At 39.8% G+C, this 19,346-nt stretch overlaps 1 protein-coding gene across 1 annotated transcript; it reads left to right on the forward strand.

Annotated features, from left to right (window-relative positions):
* The first annotated feature begins 2,005 nt into the window (after window positions 1-2,005).
* On the forward strand, window positions 2,006-16,589 carry LOC131354391 (matrix-remodeling-associated protein 5-like). The gene is made up of 7 exons (XM_058391965.1): window positions 2,006-2,342; window positions 3,211-3,427; window positions 3,867-3,996; window positions 4,826-5,216; window positions 5,635-9,465; window positions 9,881-10,781; window positions 12,344-16,589. The coding sequence occupies exons 2-7, from the start codon at window positions 3,219-3,221 to the stop codon at window positions 14,253-14,255; spliced, it is 7,374 nt and encodes a 2,457-aa protein (XP_058247948.1). The 5' UTR covers window positions 2,006-2,342; window positions 3,211-3,218; the 3' UTR covers window positions 14,256-16,589.
* The last annotated feature ends 2,757 nt before the right edge of the window (window positions 16,590-19,346 follow it).

Raw genomic sequence — 19,346 nt, forward strand, 5'->3', positions numbered from 1 at the left:
GAAATCGCATAAAAATCATCTTTAGGAACTCTGAACAGGATATGTCTGAGAAATGAGTGAAGAAGGTGATAACATGGGTTAAATAATATTAGTCTAAAGATCCTGTGCTCTCAGACTCCACATCCTTTCTTATGTATTTATGACTGCTGCTGTTTCTCTCAGGGACTTTTTTCATTTACAGAATGGCCGAAGGGAACGTGACCTTTATCACCTTTCAGTGTTCCACCAGGAAATGGTTTGATTGTTAAAAACCCACATTTACACACATTTCGTGGGTCTTTAGTCCTTTAGTTAATTCATTTGCCAAGAAAATAAAGGTAATGAAGAAGAAACAAACTTCAAATTTGCCAACAACTCACAGTAAATAAAATCTTTTGAATAAAATTTTGAAAGTCTGTGAAACATGAAGTGTGTTGGTGTAAATGACACTGTTCTTGATAGTTTTGCTAATGTTGCATTTGTTGGATCTCTGAACGCAGGCTAACATACTGTACGTGATACAAGTGCTGTTTATCTTCTCAAAAAAATCTTATGTTATACTAGAGAAGCACAACCTTATGACGTGAACAGCCATTTTGATCTTGCCGAAAGACATTATGATGAATTTGGGCTCAACATAACTTTCCTGAAAAGGAATTCCAAGTCAATTTTTTTTGTAGTCAGGAGTTGGGTTATAAAATCTACTGCGTTGAAAGGTCAAATCACACTTCTAGTGAACTTCACACTATTTTTCCTCTCAGCATAATGGAATTTCCAAAGAGGGAATACTAGAATTTTGTGGACTTTTAGAATATGATGGTGCAAATTCTTTCTGCTCCACAATCTTATTTATCTCAGGTTCTACATGCAGAGATAAACAGATTTTACAGAAGAGCATGTAGCCTAAGCTGCATTTATAGAAAAATTATTATTAATAATAATAAACTCCCAGCTGTTTATCAGAGGTAGTTGTGTTCTTCTGTAGGATTCACAGCAGTGGATGATACTATAGACATTCCAGAAACAACACAACAAATAAGATTAAAGGTGCAGTAGATATTTTTTAGGCTGATTATGTACAGAAGGGTCTACAGAGGGTCTTAGTGAGATGATTTACTTTCACCCATGAGTTCTGATATTACAATACACAATCTGCTTCTTGTGACAGGCAAAAATGCAGCACTTGTTTGTTGGGTTTTTTTTGGTCATCATATCAGCCACAGCCACAACAATTCCAACTATTTGCACCTTTTTATTTTGGTGATTTTTATTTTTAGCCGTGTGAACAGTTGTTCAGCCTGAATTCTGAGCTGCACAGCTGAAACAAACAACGCAGCAGTAGTCGTCCCCCCCCCCCAAACTGACCTGATAAATCCACAGTTCTGTTTCTTTAAACAGTTCCTGAAGAGTTTCTGCAGTGAGGCAGGAGCTTCATCCTGCTGAAAGACACCAAGATGTGAGAGATGAACTTGTTCTGCAGCAGTGTTTATGTAGGTGCTACCTGTCCAAGTAACATCCACATGACTCCAGGACTCAAGGTCTCCTAGCAGAACATTGTCCAGATCATCACACTGCCTCCACCAGCTCTCCTTCCCATAGTGCATCCTGGTGCCGTATCTTCCCAATGTCCCCAAGTAAGAGACTCGCACGCATACGGCCTCCACATGATGAAGAAAACGTGCTTCATCAGACCAGACCTCCTTCTTCTACTGCTCCATGGTCCAGTTCTGATGCTCACGTGTCTATTGTAGGAGTTTTGGGTGGTGTCATGCTGACTCCTGTACAGCTCTATACTCAAGCTGTGATGCTCAGTGTGACAAAGTAACTGCTGACTTGCTGTTTAATAATCAGTGTTATTCAAGTCAACTCTCACTAATTAAATGTAATGGCTGATCTCTGTCTGTGTGTGTGATTGAAATGGGGTAGCTCAGGGACACCTCCCTCATTGCTCCTCCCCTTTTTTCCTTTTTTTGTGTATAACAGCTGCACCTCTCGTGAAGCCTCTCAGTGTTATTCGGACCCGTCGCGCGCGGGGATCAGGCGTCGGACCTTGTGTCGTCTCCTCACCGCGCGCGAGCCTCTCAGTTCACTTTATTCCCCGGCAAAATTCACGCAGTATCTGGGACACAAGCGCGGAGGAAATCATTCTTTTTTATTAATGTTACCTCGTTTTTTTTATTTCTATATTTTGTTCACGGTGCCGTTTGGCACTTAATATTTAATACAATCTAATTATAAAAGGTCTGCTCCTGGACCACGGAATAAAAGAAAGAAGTTGGGGATGAGTGAATGAGTGTGAGGTGATGAAGAGGTTTAATTATTTCTGTGGACAGCAAAACTGACTGCAACATTCTCACCTAAAGGTAAATTTTACTAGCTATCTGTCTAACATCTCTCTCTCTCTCTCTCTCTCTCTGTTTACCTGCTGCTTATCTCTCTCTCTCTCTTTCTCTCTCTCTCTCTCTCTCTCTCTCTCTATATATATATATATATATATATATATGTGTGTGTGTGTGTGTGTGTGTGTGTTTGTAGTCAGATCTTTTCTCTTTTCAGTTTATACATGCCTGAATGTGCAGGTGTTTCTAATAAAGTGGCCGGCGAGTGTATTTACACACACTCGGGAACATGTGTAAGCAGGAACCCCTAGCGGAATAAAAGTGTAATTGCGGGCAAACTGATAATGAGGAGCTCTTTTTGCGCTTCTCTCTACAAACTATAGACTGATGAAATGGTCGACGATGTCAGACCAAAACCTTAAAAAGGGACTGTGTGTAGGCTTTTCCCAGGCAGCATTTTATTTATAATAAATAAATAAATAAATAAAATAAATAACACTGTCAAATGGAATAATACTTTTAAATCTGAAAGCAGTTTTAATGATTAACAACAAAATTCTAAATCAACCTTTTCCAGTCTGTTTTTTAAGATATATTTAATAAATGTAATATGTAATGTAACTATCATAATATCCATAATATCCCAGTGACATTATTTCAACATCTCATCATAGTACCCAGATCATTTTTTAATTCATTTCTTAAAATTATTTAGTCTTTTCATGCTTGTTCCCAAAGGGTACTAATAATTCTCTCTCTCTCTGTGTCTCACTCTCTCTCTCTCTCTCTCTCTCTCTCTCTGTGTCTCACTCTCTCTCTCTCTTTCTCTCTCTCTCTCTCTCTCTCAAAGCTAATATAAAGAGTAAATCTGATCTTTTGCTGCTTCCCCTAGTGTTTATCATGAAGCTGTGTGAAAGACGTAGAAGGATGGGAGCCATGAGTGGATGTTTGCTGGTGATGCTAACGTTACTTGTCGTGTTTTCGGATGTTGCCGTGTCCTGTCCTCGTCCGTGTGCCTGTTACGTCCCTTCTGAAGTGCACTGCACCTTCCGCTCACTCACCCTCATCCCCTCAGGAGTACCACGATTAGTGCGGCGCATGAACCTTGGGTAAGCGCTATCTACTCTGTGAGGAACCTTTCTGATATTATCATGAGAATTGCTTAGAGTAATTAAGCCTTGGGGTTGAGAAGTTACAGGAAAACAATCCACAATGAGGTGGACGAGCTGAATGACGTGACAATTAATGACCATGAGATCTGTTCCTGTTAGCACTTCCACTATAGCAGCTATAAACAGCTGATTTACTGATAAAGCCAAATAAATCTGAAATGTTAGTGCCTCCTAATGTGTGTCAAACTGCAAATTAATCTTAAAAATAAACATGACTAGATTCATTGGCTGCTTGTTGAGTGGCACCTGTGTGTTCTGAGGTTCTGGAGATATGTGATGTGTAACTTCATCCTGCGTTTTGACCATTTAATACATAAACCGGATCAGAGAATCGCAGGTGGACATAACCACAGTGATGAATGTGTGTGTTTAACAGATTTAACAGCATTTCCCAACTTGACAAAGACTCTTTAGCTGAACTGAGGAAACTGGAGCTTCTGATGGTGCATGGAAACAACATCCATCAGATCCCAGAGGGTGTTTTTCGAGACTTGATGTCCTTGCAGGTAAAAGACATGTTTAAAACAAGTTCAACCTAAAAAAACAGTTCTAATTAATATGAATAATTAATAAAGTAACAAACTTCTCTTTTTCATGTTCTTTTTTATACTGTTCATTTATTTTCACATGATTTTTTTAAACATTATTCATTTCTTTAGACTTGATTTTTACACAATAAATGTTTTAAATTAAAATGTAAATAATTTTAAATGTTGAATTAATTTTGACATGCAATTCCTACAATTCCTTTTCTCCTTGGTGATTTTTGCTCAATTCACTTACTTAAGTGTATTTATTTTAAGTTTAAGTCTTATTTAAGTTTATTTAAGAGGTTAATTTTTTTAAAGTGATTTTTTCCTCAAATGTGTTTTGATCATTATCATTTAAAGTTATATATAAAGTTATATTGTTTTTAAATATACACAAGATTTTCATATCATTCATCTTCACATTTGATTTTTTTTTTATGATTTCTTAAACATCTGATTAATTTACTCTAACATGAATCATGTGATCATGTGTAATGGGTGTGATTTCTTGTAAGGGCTCAGATTAGTATTCTTTATTACCTGCTTGACACCAGACTCTGACTTCTGTTTCATGTTCAGTTCAGTTTCATGAATGACAGTGAAAGATTCAGAGTCAGCGATTGAAGGAGCAGAAAGGACTGGTCAAGAAAATTTAAAAATAATCCTCATGACAGAGCAAACATTTAGACTGCAGGAACATGGCAACAAAAGCTCTCTGAATCTGAGGCTGCCTGATTGCTTGGATCATTTTTGTGTCTTAAATCAGTATCAGTGTCCAAACAACTGACATCAATATTTCTTCCAGGTTCTGAAAATGAGCTACAATAAAGTCAAAGTGATCACAGGTCGCACTTTATCTGGTCTCATACGCCTTGTACGGCTGCACCTGGACAACAACCACATCGAATTCGTCCATCCTGATGCCTTCAGAGGGATGACATCACTTCGTCTGCTACATCTTGAAGGGAACCATCTTCAGAAGTTGCATCCTTCTACATTCAGCACCTTCTCCTTGTTAAATCATTTCCCAGTCTCTACAATCAAACATCTCTACCTAGCAGACAATTATCTGACATTCCTGCCAAGAGAAATGCTGAGAAACATGCCGCATCTAGAAAGCCTTTTCCTCAATGGAAACCCCTGGACCTGCGACTGTAGGTTGGACTGGCTTCAGGATTGGATGGCACGCCATTCAGGTAAAATGAAAAAGGTTTTCAATACAGATTGAAAGCTGGAGTGATGATAAAGTGCAACACACAGGCTAGCTGTCTCAGTGTCCGTTGTTAATTATGTAAATGGCGTCACTGAGTAAATGCCCCTCAATACAGAATTGGTGTTTCTTGGTGACACATCCTGTACTAACCCTGTGATCATCCAATGAAATGCTCTCCAGAACATATATGTCCCTCTCCCTGGGGGTTGGGTACAGTAGCAGCTTGTTAGCAGTAAACATAGTGCATCAATATGTGGTCACTCTGACTCTGAGTGTTTCAACAAAGTTCATGGGCAGGTTTTGAAATAAGAACAGTTGTTGGTTGGAGATTAAATACTATTAAATATATATCCAGTTATAGGGTGCTTATGAAAGCTGATCTTTTTTAAATTCATTTACAGGCGTGATGAAGTGCAAGAAGGACAAAGCTCATGCCACAGATCAGCTCTGTCCTGTTTGTTCCTCACCACAGCATCTGAGTGGAAAACAAATCTCTGAACAGAAGGAATTCAAGTGCACAGGGCCAGTCATTAGCAACTCTCCAGGGAAAGACATTTCACAAGAGGAACACCTCAGTGAACTTCTTTCTCTGGAGGATTTCAAGTCACCTTTTGGAAACATTATGCTGAACCTGACAGATGAACATGGAAACACGGTGGACTTGAGCTGCCAAGTTGTGAAGCCGAGGGAGTCTGCAGAAATCATGTGGAACTACACTGAGTCTTTGCAGATCAGTGCTAACATGACTCTCTTATTTGATTTTGAATGCCCGATGGACAGGGAGAAGTATACGAGATTATGGAGACTGCTTGCATACTACAGCGACGTTGCTCTGCACCTGAGCAGAGAGATTATGTTAAGTAAAGAGCCTGAACTGAGCTACAGATACAGACAGGACATTGAGAGAGACGCATACTATTACACCGGAGTCCGAGCTAATATTCTGTCCCATCCATCTTGGCTCATGCAATCATATGTGAACATAAAGCTCAACAGGCCCTATTCCACGTCAAAGACTGTAAAGCTCATTTTCACGACTCAGATGTCTTCCACCACAGACAGTGAGCAGGCAAGACGACAGAAGAGATCCTGGGTTATGATCAAACAAAACAATGCAACCCAGACAACGTTTAGTTCAGTCGTGGGCAGTATGATTGAGATGCACTGCAGTGTGATGAGTTCTGGAGCTCCGACCATTCAGTGGATGTTGCCTGATGGCTCTAAGGTTAGGGCATCTTTCAATAGCCCCAACAACCGGCTGTCTGTCTCTAGTATGGGTAAACTTCTTATCAAAGCAGTGGATCATTCAGATGCTGGTGTATATTACTGTATTGCTGAATTATTGGGAGATGTAGACCTTCTTTCTTTTCGTTTATCAGTTGTTGAATCCTCCAGGCCCCCTGTGGGTGAAGAGGTCAAGATTGCTTTCGAGAAATTTGTCGGGGAATCTGTTTATCTACCATGCAATACCACTGCATCACCAGATGCTGATGTGAACTGGATCTTTCCAGATGGTAGTGTGATGAATGCCAAAGCAAACTCATCTAGAGGTTTTATCTTCTCCAACGGAACACTCTTCATTCCTCACTGCAGACCTGATGATAATGGAAATTACAAATGTGTGGCTCTGAATCAACACGGTGAGGACACTCTTTCCGCAAAGATCACTGTTAAGAGACGGCAAGGAACACAACCTCTCAGACGGTATCCCATGGGGCCCCTGTCTGCGGCAGGTGTGTCTACAAAGGTCAAAGCAATTTTTGAGGATATGGAGGAGTCATCTGGTGATGATACAGGCCAGAACAGAATGTCGTCAAATAGAGGTTTTATGCACCAAAGGAGGGGACCACATTCAACGTCACAAGCATATCCAGTCAGGAATTTACAAAGACATTTTCCAGGCCACAGGAAGCCAATTAAGAAAGGTCTGAATGGACAACAAAGAAAAGGGAACAGGATAAAACTGAACAAAACAAACAACAGAGTAGACCCACAGAGATGGGCTGACTTTTTGGCCAAAATTCGTGAGAAAGCAGTTCCAAATACCACAACACCTAGCTCTTACCCAAGCACTCCAGCAGAAAACGTTCAGACTGTAGATCCAGAACCTCTCAATAACATAGAGGGATCTTCTCCAGATGATGCGAGCTCTCTGAAGGAAGAGCGAAACACCATTATCATATTTCACACCAATGCCCAACCAGTCACAGCTCCTTCACATATAGAATACCAGACAATGTCTCCTGAAACAAGCATTAAGTCTGACAAAGTCACGCTGAGACCCGTGAAAACCACAGCTACACCTAATTATGTTACCACCGAGATAAATATCCTGCAGGGGAACCATGTAAACACTTTAACTACCAGCACTTCACACAGAGAAGAAAGACAACGAAACCAATTGGAAAATAACCCAGCTGCTCCCAATTCAGAGTTAGAGAATGAGCTTGGCATATCAGTGAAGTCTTCTGATGTTAAGGAATCTTATACAATGAATGAAAAGGACAGTACACAATGGACAAATAGCACTTCAACACAGGCAACCAAAGTCATTTCAACTAATGTCATAAAGCAAAGAGCTTCATCTACTTCATATTCCAGGAAACCCTGGAACTCCAGGAGGCGATTTGGAAGCAGAGGACGAATAAACCGAATAAGACTAAGACCATCCTCGTCCCTAATCACTAGCAGACCACAGTTATTTACAGCACCCAAGGCCACTGGAACACATAAGCCATTAATCACTACAACCCTGTCCACCACACTAACAGCAGGCACATCAGCTTATTCTACTGCTCCATATATTACTTCTACCCAATACCTGAAATCCGCAACAGACAACGATTGTAATGGTAATGATCAAATGAATGTCTCCCTGTTAGCTGATAATATCAATATACTAACCCATAAACTGGAGGCAATTCCACAACATTCCACAATCCAGAGGACTGAACTAACTCTAAATGTCCCACAACATGGTTTACGCCACAGAATACACCTTACAACACCAGCAGTGACTGTGACCACATCTCTGAGGAGAGCAAATAAAGAGACATCCGTAAAGAGCTGGCAAAATGTGCAAACATTCACTACAGAGATCCCAAAAAATTACCACACTGTTTCTACATCTCAGCCAGAAGCAGATTATAAAACTCTTGCAGCCACTCAAGCAGAGTTTACATCCCAACTTTCAGCACTAAAACCATCTCAGGAGCCTGTCACTGAGGATGATGCAGCATACACCAGTCCTCACATATCTGAATCCCATCCAGAGGAAAGACTCAATAACTTGCAAATACTTGAAACTACACATAAACCTGTCAAATCTTCAACTAATCCAGTCAAACTCATTCAAACCCCAGTTATAGATCCATATGAAGACACTAAAACAGAAGATTTACAACAGAAGTCATTTTCTCACTCTACAGTGAAACAAGGGCAAGCTGGGTTTCTAACTACAACGCTTCATACTCTTCCCAATGAACATGATTCTGTTTTTCCCATTACGACTCCAGGCCCCCAGGTGGGACAGGGAGAGTTGCTGCTGTCTAACATAAGCAATCCCTCTGGTATTATTTCAACAGTGGCATCACCAACCACTAAAGCCAAGGTTAAAATATCAACAAAACCTTTTACAACAACATCAACACCCATGACACCATCAATTAAAACCACAGAGTCTGCAATTAACTCCCCAATTCTAACCACTATTTTTGGAGAAACAACCTCATTAAAACCTAGCATCCCTATAGCAGATAACGGAATTCCAGTTTACTCAAGAAACCCTTCGACTAACCACATTCCAGATGGGAATCATGGAAGAACCCTTGATTATAAGCACCCCAACCACAGACACCCATTTATCATCCATCAAACATCATCAGATACCAATTTATCTGTGGATAATGTCAGAGCAGGCTCTGATGGTACAATTAGATCAAGCTTGTCACCAAAGTCTTTTACAACCACTATTCAGAGGACAATGACAAGCCCAACACCAACTGCAAAGCCTCTGAGCAGAATTCAGACAGGTGTAGTTGCTACAAACCAGCACCTTGGCATGAATCTCCTACTTCCTCAGCTACCAGATGTTCCTATACTGAGAGCAAGGCCCAGAATCACCACTGCTAATCTTACCACAGTCACTGTGAATGCTAAAACAGATGTGCAGTTTCCGTGCAATTCTGTGGGGGAACCTAAACCTTTTCTTACCTGGACCAAAATCTCTACAGGTACAAATACAAACATATCAAACACAAATTTCTTCAAATTAAACAACAAATATAAACAAATCCATAGGTTAATATTTAAATTCCCGAGGGTTAGGGTTTCTTCCAATTGTTAACCTGATCTCTTTAACAACAGTCTTTTGCATGCTGAGCCACAGTTGGATATAAGCCATGGAGTCTTGCCTCTGTGTAAATGCAGAAGCCATCAATATTCTCTATTGGCCCAAGACATGTCCAAAGAACATGTGTGTGCCTTCTGTTTTTGTGTGGTGACACAGACAGAATCCCAAAAAGACTCATTTGGGACAGTTATTTACTGTTACACATCCAGTGTTTCAAAGAATCTATGATCACTTTACCAGATTACTTCCATACTGACAGACACAAGTTTTTCATTCTTTCTATTTCTGTTTTTTAGGGGCTGTTATTTCTGCAAATTCTAGAATCCAGAGATTTGAGGTCCAGCCCAGTGGAAGTTTAATAATCCACAATGTTCAGCTCCAGGATCGTGGCCAGTATGTTTGTGCTGCTCGGAATCAATATGGTATTGATCAGATGGTGGTTACGTTGATGGTTCTGGCCCAAATGCCAAAAATCCTGCATCCATGGCAGCATGACATGACCGTGTACTTGGGAGACTATGTGAACCTAGAATGTCAATCACAGGGTCTTCCCCATCCCCAGATAAGCTGGGTGCTTCCGAATCAGACGGTAGTTCAGGCAGTCAGCACAAGGGAGCAGAGGCTAATGCTTTTTAGCAATGGGACACTGCATCTGAAGCAGACTAGATATCCAGACAGTGGAATCTATAAGTGCATCGCCAGTAATGTGGCTGGAGCAGCAACAATATCGATTCGGCTCCATGTTACTGCACTTCCGCCCATAATCCAGCAACAGCCACAGGAAAACCATACCATTTCCGAGGGTCAGACTATGTACATCCACTGCAGCGCTAAAGGAGCCCCAAATCCAGTGATCCGATGGGTCACCTTCAGTGGCATGCAAATCCGCCCTTCCCAGTTCATCAATGGAAATCTGTTTGTCTTTCCCAATGGGACGTTATACATTCGCAACCCAACAGAAAACGACTCTGGTACCTATGAGTGTGTTGCTTTAAATGTCATGGGCATAGCCAGGAGACGTGTGAGTGTGATGGTGAAGAGGGCTTTCTCTACAGCTAAAATTACCTTCACATCACCACTAAGAACTGATGTCAGTTATGGTGGCTACCTAAGGTTAGACTGCAGTGCTTCTGGAAGCCCTGAACCGAAAATCATCTGGAAAACGCCAGTGAAAAAACTCATTGATGCACATTTCAGGTACGTCAATATGACAAGTTATCAGCATATAGCACTAAAGTGACCTAGCATGCGACAGAGTAACAGGCATTCAGTAATTTTCTGTGTGTGCAACATGGAGCTGTGTTTTCAGTGAGAGCACTGAACAACGAAGTCTTTAAACAAGACTTTCAGGTCTGTGCAAAAAAGTGACAAATTTGATTGGCTTGAACCGATCCTGTGGTGTTTGTAGTCTAATGTTGCTTCAGGTCTCCATTCACTATTTTAGTTCCTACTTGCAATTAATTTTTGATGCAAAAATGGAAGAAACACTTATAAGCATTGTTTTATCTTCTCCTGTCATAGTGTATGCAGCTAGTACAATTAGCTCCAAAACTATTTATTTATACCTAAAACATTTTGGTATACTTTTCTAGTGAACAGAGATTGTGATTTAATATATTGTTGCTGATGCTTACTTTAGTGTCGTCATTTCCTACTGTCCAGAGTTGTAAGGAGGTTTTTCTGGTAAGAACGTGAATGTGAACAGGAGTAGTAGGAGACGAAGAGCTCGCTCACAGATAAAAGGGCCGACGTACAACTTCCAGATGTGATGAACAGAAATTGGACCTCAGAGCGCCATCTGTTGCTGATTATGAAGAAAACGCCTCCATCTTCGCTCTAGACAGCTGACTAAGTAGTCTGGTCCAAGCTCATAATTCCTGGAGTTATGGGCAGATTTACCCAGAGTGCATAAGTTCATCCAAGTTTTGGGGAACTAAATAGAACAAAGATTTAAAGTTTGTCCATCGAACAACGAAACTCATCAATCTTGTAAAAAAACTGTGCATATGAACATTTTATCATTTTAACGACATCAGATATTTCCATAGACAAAAACCGTGAATGTATTACTTAGTGATATTCTGTTTCACAGATTTTCAGTCACAGATGGAACAAGGCAAAGATAATGTCACTCTTAGTCTGAAAGATGAATTATAAGCTACCCTGCAACATGGCTGATATTCTTCAGGTTGATTTTCTCCAGACTTCTCTCCCATTCATGTGCAGTCATGTATGGAACGTTATTTAGTGAGCTTGACAGGTCTTAAAAGATAAATTCGGGAAAAGTTTGTCTGTGAGGGATTATGGCTGTTCTTTTATTTCCAAATGAAAAATAGAACTGGAATAAAAGCAACATTAGTGCAGTGAAGTCTGTTCTTCGTTCTGTCAGCTGCTGAGTTTATTGTTCACACATTCAGCTGGAAAGCAGGAAGTGAGTGATTTACTGTTGTGCGGTGGCAAATTAGCATCAGCATATTTTGATATGATATGATATATTATAAGACATGATGTAAATCACATATTGAGATAATACTCGCATATCACAACTTTAAGCAATAAGATCAGTAAATAAAATCTAAATAAATCTTACACTTGCTGCAAGTGTTTTTCCTCTATAGAAAGAGAAGAACTGCATCATTCCTTTTTCTCCTGTTCATTATTTTTACCTTGAAAATACCACACACTTTTGTAAATACCATGCCACTAATCATCATTTAGCTTGAAGCTAATTTGACCTTTCTTTCTTTTCTTCTTTCTAGCTTCGATCACAGAATGAAAGTCTTCAGCAATGGCAGTCTCACCATTCAATCAGTAACAGACAAGGACCATGGAGACTACCTCTGTCTGGCCAGAAATAAATTTGGGGATGATTTCGTTCTCCTGAAAGTGACTGTCATGATGAAAGCAGCCAGAATAGAGCGGAAACAGTTTAATAACCACAAGGTTCTTTACGGAGGAGATCTAAAGGTAGACTGTATAGCATCGGGCCTCCCGAACCCTGAGATCAAATGGAGTCTTCCAGATGGCACCATGATTAATAGCATCATGCAGTCGGACGACAACGGAGTGCACACAAAGAGGTATGTTGTATTTGACAACGGTACCCTCTATTTTAACGACGTGGGCATAAAGGAGGAGGGAGACTACACGTGCTATGCTGAGAATCAGATTGGCAAAGATGAAATGAAAATTCGTATCAGAGTAGTGGCAGCTGCCCCAATCATACACAACAACACTTTTGAGGTGATCAGAGTGTCACATGGGGAAACAGCATCACTTACTTGCAGGGTAATAGCACAGCCTTCACCAACAATAACATGGCTTTCCCCAAACAACCACATCATAGCCCTGCCAGCATCAGATAAATACCAGCTTACCAGTGATGGGACTTTAGAAATCCATAAGGTTCAACTGTTGGACAGAGGAAACTACACTTGCTTAGCCAAAAATACAGCAGGTACAGACAAGAAGGTGGTTAGTGTGGAAGTTGTGACTTCAGCGCCCATCATAAATGGACTAAAAAGTCTCGTGACCAGAGCAGAGGAGACTGCTGAGAAGGACCAGCGGATTCTGCTGCACTGCAAAGCCGAAGGAACGCCATATCCCCAAGTCATGTGGATAATGCCGGGGAACGTTGTGCTTCCAGCTCCTTACTATGGCAGCAGGTTCATGGTTCATCGCAATGGTACTCTTGAAATTCGCAATTTACGCAAGAGTGACTCTGTCCAGTTGGTCTGCATAGCTCGCAGTGAGGCAGGAGAAGCCAGACTGCAGGTACAGCTTCATGTTATAGAGCGTGTTGAGAAACCAAAGCTGAAAAGCTTGCCAACAGAGACTGTCCAATTGATCAGTGGAGTCTCTGTGATTCTAAACTGCTCCATGGAAGGACCCCCCTATCCTGAGATCACTTGGTTCCTTCCAAGTGGAACAACCCTATTGAGTGGAACAAGCATTTTCCCTTTCAACCATCTCCCTGATGGAGCTTTGATCATCACAGAACCTTCTGTGTCAGAGGAAGGGATTTACAGATGCTTGGGCCGTAACAGTGCAGGTTCTGTGGAACGCAGAGTGACTCTACAGTCCAGCCAGAAACCTGTCATCAGTAGCAAGTACAGCTCATTGGTCAGCATTATCAATGGAGAAAACCTGCAGTTAAACTGTCTGTCAAGTGGTAACCCAGAACCCAAGCTTACTTGGACCCTACCAAGTGGAGAAACCCTAACTAGGCCACAGAGAATGGGTCGATACACCATTTTTGACAACGGTACCTTAACAGTTCAACAAGCCTCTGTCTATGATAGAGGGACTTACCTTTGTAATTCTGCCAATGAACACGGGTCCTCGTCCATGACAGTTGCAGTGATTGTGATTGCATATCCGCCACGCATCACCGCTGGACCCTCAGCAGTCACTTATGGGAGACCAGGAATTGCAATCAAGCTTGACTGTATGGCGATTGGGATCCCAAAGCCAGAGGTGCTTTGGGAGATGCCTGATAAATTCCAGCTCAAATCAGGCCCCCAAGTGCGACTTTACGGGAACAGGTATATCCACCCACAAGGTGCTCTGGTCATCCAGAACCCATCAAGCAGAGACAGTGGTTTCTACAAGTGCACCGCCAAAAACCTGATTGGAAGTGATAGCAAAGCAACCTACGTATATGTGTTTTGATACAAAATACTATTTTATAATATAAATACCTTCACGCCTTAAAGAACTGCAGTGCAGAGAATACTGAGAATAGCGAGTGAGTTACATTGTAGATACGTTGAAGATATGTTGGTTTAATTTTTTATCTCTTCTGGTAAATATTCTCTTGTAAATACAGTATTAAAACTAATTATAATTATATTTTAAATATGATTAGATATCATACAGATACTGCTCTGCTGCTTTCTTGATGCTGGGAAGAAATTCAAGGTGTTTGGTTTAGACCCATGGTTCTCTATGTGCTCCAGGGACTCCCAGGTGTCTATGAAGCAAAGTGATGGGTGATATAGTTTTCTCAGATTTGTTGCACACAATTATCCAATTAATTGCTATGATTTTTTATTAATCTCTATTAATTTCCTGTTTTTAAATATTATTGTACACATTTAAATAATGTGCTTTTTTTTTATTTTTTACTTACAATAGATTCTATGTAAAATAAGTCTTGTGTATTGTGGGGGTCCATGGGGTTTTATTTACAGTTAAAAGTTTAATTGCCCCCTTTCTTAATGACACAAATGCATTGTCAGGGAGCTTACAAATATATTAGCATTTGCCAATATCTACACTGTAGTTTATCCTAAAGGACCAGGCTTCAAAGTAATCATTTTATTTTTTTAATATAATATAAATGTTTCTTGTGTGTTTTATTTGTTTCTGTACACTGTTTTATAGCAAAATGTGCATTACAAACCTTTTTTTTGCCATTGTTGCCATGCTATAGTAACGCTATTTCTTTTTTAATTTATTTGTCTGTTAAAGATGTCATTCAAAGCAATTGAATATATTTTTCTGAGAAGCTCGTAGCTGCACTTTACATCTACGTTTGAAATAAACAAGTATTTCAATTATTTAAGCAGTTACATGATAAACTACAGGTATTTTAAAGTCCCAGCAAAAGTATAAACAGAAAAAATTGAAGAAGAAATATGAAATAATTCCTGACTCATTCATACTTCTGTTCTTTTTAACCAAAATGCCTTGTTACTGGATGCAAGTGTCCTAAAATCCCTGTAGAAATTCCGAATAGGTTTCTAATTAGTGGAAGCCTGAGTAGACTTCTGTTTCAGTGGCATGAAGAACACACATAATAATGATTTATGAGAATCCTTAACATTGAAAAGCAAGAAAAAAAAACAGCCTCATGAAACAGGTGTGTAAGACCATTAGCAAAACTCGAAACCTCTGATTTTGACAGTCGAGATGTATGATATTGCAGCAAACAGCAGTCTTGCTAATGCTGTGTGTTTGGCTGTAAGGTGTATTTAAATCATGCTAGCATTATTAGTGCTAATCATATGATATTTTGCTAGCAAGGAAGCTTTAAAAACCTTCAAACTCTCAATGCCTCCTTACTGAATTAGGTTTCTTCAGTAAATATTTTCAATGTGAGTAAAAAAATAATTTATTCATGTATTTGTGACCACCACAGTTAGCTAGCTAGCACAAAAGAGAAGCATAATGACAAGTGTTTTTATCTAGTGATGTTCCATTCAGAAGTTATTAAGCCAAAATAGTGAGATAATATTGTAACAAGTTATTAATTTGTAATAAGAAAATGATATGCTGTGGATTGTGAATAAGTATAATGCGGTACAGGTAGATGTAAGTTTAGCTAGCTAACACAGGAACGAACAGTTCCCTGTCCCTGCTGGCCACAACAAACTAACACTGTTTCAGTTGATACAAAAAAAAACCTTGACACTTGACTGTGATTTATTTAGTATGAGGACAAAAATACCCTGAAAATTTTCCTGTCGTTTTATTTGAATGTTCTTTAGGGCTGAGGCAGCATGTGGACGGCATTAGCTAACACATGCTAGGGCTAATCAGGTGATGTTTCCTGGTGTGCAGCTAAAACATCAAAGAGCCTTGTGGAAATATTCTCCACACACTCTTTCAATCAAGGAAATATTGACCACTGTCTGGGGGTCGCACTGCAGGCACAGTGAGTTGGAGGTGTGTTTACAAGAACATGCTTCTGTTAGGCTCAATAATTATCAGATAATTTGAAAGCAATTCCCCACATTAGCTCTGGATCTGCGTCATCAAACTGTCCCTCAGTGAAGTGGCCCAGGTCAAAAAAGCAGCCCATACACATTCAGTGGTGTAACATACAGAGCAGCAGATGCTCAGCCAACCAGAATCTTTAAACCTTAAACTCTCATAAAATGTAGACGGTGCCCCGAGCTACTGATAGCTGCAGCTAATGAATTTCCCCTGATAGGAAAGGCTGGTCTTGTGACTTTTGGTGGTAGAAGTCTGTGGTAAAATAAGGCTGTAATTAACTTTTTAATGAGCGTCCTGACCTCGTGTCCAGATTCAGAAGATGTCCAGGAGCAGACCTACAGCTGGAGAAAGGGAAAGTTCATAAAGTTGAGAAACGCGACAAGATTCTGCTACGGGATCAAGATGACATCTGAAAGACTTGTGTGAGTGTGTGTTTTTAAAACAATATTTATTTCTCCGAAGAGAGATTGCACTCTAAACAAGCCATTTTTATTGTATTAAGTCATTAATAGTCCACTCCAGAACATGGACAGTGATTGCTTTTCAGTGAAACACATCTTCAACACAATGATTAAAGTGAACTTTAGTACAACAAGGAATAACATTCATGTTTGACAAATGTAAGAGTAACTAGCTAGCTTGATCTGGGAAAAATCAGAAATCTCATCATTAACAAACCTGCTGATGTGAAAATGTTTCAGTTTGTCTGTGGAGTTTCACTCGGATTGTTCTGACAGAATGCTGCTCCTCATAAAGTGGACAAAATCCCTGTGATCTTCATGACGGAGTTTAATCCTGTGTTTAATCTCGTGTTTCGTCAGGTTTAACATGTCTGACGTTTAAACCTCTAGGTTAAGGCACTTTTCTTTCTTTTTCTTTTTCTCAGACTTTATGCATTAATGAAACATAACTCTGCAGTAAAGCTGAATCCTGGAGGAATCATGTTACGCGTTAACAAACATGTTGATTAACTCTCATTAAAGAGTTCAAATTAAACTATAACCAGAATATTAGAGCAACCTGTACAGAGCTTTCTTAAGGATCTTTGACTAGTTACATTAAAAGCAAAGCGCTGAGACTATTCAGGTTTCAGCTTGTTGTACAAAATCTGCTTTTGCTCAGATGCTAATCATTAAACTGCCAATCAAAGGTTTAAAACACAGATTCTTCTCATTCGACACAGACGTACATGCTGTATTTTAATGTTTTCCACAGGTACACGAGGCTGAGAGGTACGAAGAAAGAGAGGCCAGTTTTTCATAGGTGAAAAGCTTTTAACCTTTATTAAGTCGAGGAATGTTGTTATTATGGGCCTCATTTTCCCTCATTAAAACAAGACATCATATTCGGTAGCTATTTATCTATAAAGTGACTCGTAGAAGAAATAGGTTTATTAGCCTGCTAGCTAATCTGTGAGGTAGTGGTTTGCTAATTAGTCCTGACTGAAATCTGCTGCTACTGTAGTTAACTTTTACACAATAATTTATTGCACAATTACTTGATTGTTAAAGGTGTAAACTTGCAGCCTGCAGTACTTCTTCTCCTAAACTGTAGTAAAAAAAAATCTGTTGTTTGAAGAGACCTGAAGCTCCGCCCACTTCACAATCACTTACAGGGTTTACAGTAACCACCTGGTGCTCCAGGGGGAAAAAGCTGTGACTTGTCTGATTCAGTTTAGATGCAGATGCCGTAAAAGTTTACATGCACACGTTCTTTCTGCCTTTTCTGGGGAAAAAATGATGCTACATGCAGGAATTAATAAGAAAGTATGAGAGGTTTTTTCCACACATGCTTGGTGATTAGCGTAAACTCTGTAAATTTGCTCACTCCGGTTTCTATAGGGATGGACTCGAGACCGTTGACTAGCCCAGAAGAGCAAACGATGCTAAATCGCTGTATCTTTACGTGGGAATCCACATGAGATGGAGGAAGGAGGCGGGGCTTTTTAAAACACTTACACACCCGTCAATCACAACACAGTCAGTTGAGCTGAGGATATTAACGTGCAACATTGTTATAACAAACACTGATTTTGAGTAAAATTTCACATTGTTTAATAATATTCACTAATCCTCTGTATTTCTGGTTGCTTTATGCATCATGAACAAATAGGATTTAAGTGTTTGGGTGGTTATGATGTCCAAAGTAGGATCCCTACAGCTAACAGCTATTCAGTTGAAAGGAAAGAGCGGGGGTGTGTCTAGCTAATCAGTGTTAACATGATGGCCCTGTCATTTCTTTCCACAAATAATTTTTTGCAGGTGCTTATAAATAGTTTTAAAAGATCTTACAACAAACCTAACCTCAAAGCTAATGGTGGCTAGCAAAGCTAACATGTAACAATCCTGCTATTGTTGTGGGGAAAAAATAGCATTTCTCTAAAAGAGCAAACATCAATCTGACACACGCTTTCTCTTTTTCTAATTGCGGTTGCACCGGAACTCCAATGCTAACAAAGTAAACAACAGGAGCTTGTGGTAACTTGATTAGCGTTACGCCATACACATGTTGAAATCATCACATGCTAACATCAAACCATATGGAGGTGTTCAATTTAATTAGTTTCAGGGAAATATGTGATGAGTTCAGCTAGTATAATTCTGATTAGCTGTTAGAACTGTTAGCGAGGTTAGCCTCGTAGCTGTAGTGCAGTACTGAAGGAAGCAAAATACCATGTTCCATATGTTCCAAATGCTAGAACTCGTCTCTGGCTATTGTGTGGAGTAAAACGGTGGCCATTTTATATGAAACATCCCAAAACGTAGGCTGAGTGGAGTAAACCCTGAATCTGTGTGATGTAATAATTAAAGAAATGTAATTTCTCCAGATATCAGTGGAATCATGCAACTCTTTATTTAGTTCCCTGTTTAAATGGTTAAAGCACTTCAGGTTCTGAAGCTCACTCTTTATAACATTAGCGAGATGATTTCAATAAAGTGCAGTAGTTAGCTATGCTGCAGGGTTGCGGTGGAGAAGTGTGGGTTTTCTTTCATCTCAGTTCAGCTGTAAATAAATGTCTGAATCCTAAATGATTGTCATGAA

This window comes from Hemibagrus wyckioides, linkage group LG06 (assembly GCF_019097595.1).
Source record: "Hemibagrus wyckioides isolate EC202008001 linkage group LG06, SWU_Hwy_1.0, whole genome shotgun sequence".
NCBI lineage: Eukaryota > Metazoa > Chordata > Actinopteri > Siluriformes > Bagridae > Hemibagrus > Hemibagrus wyckioides.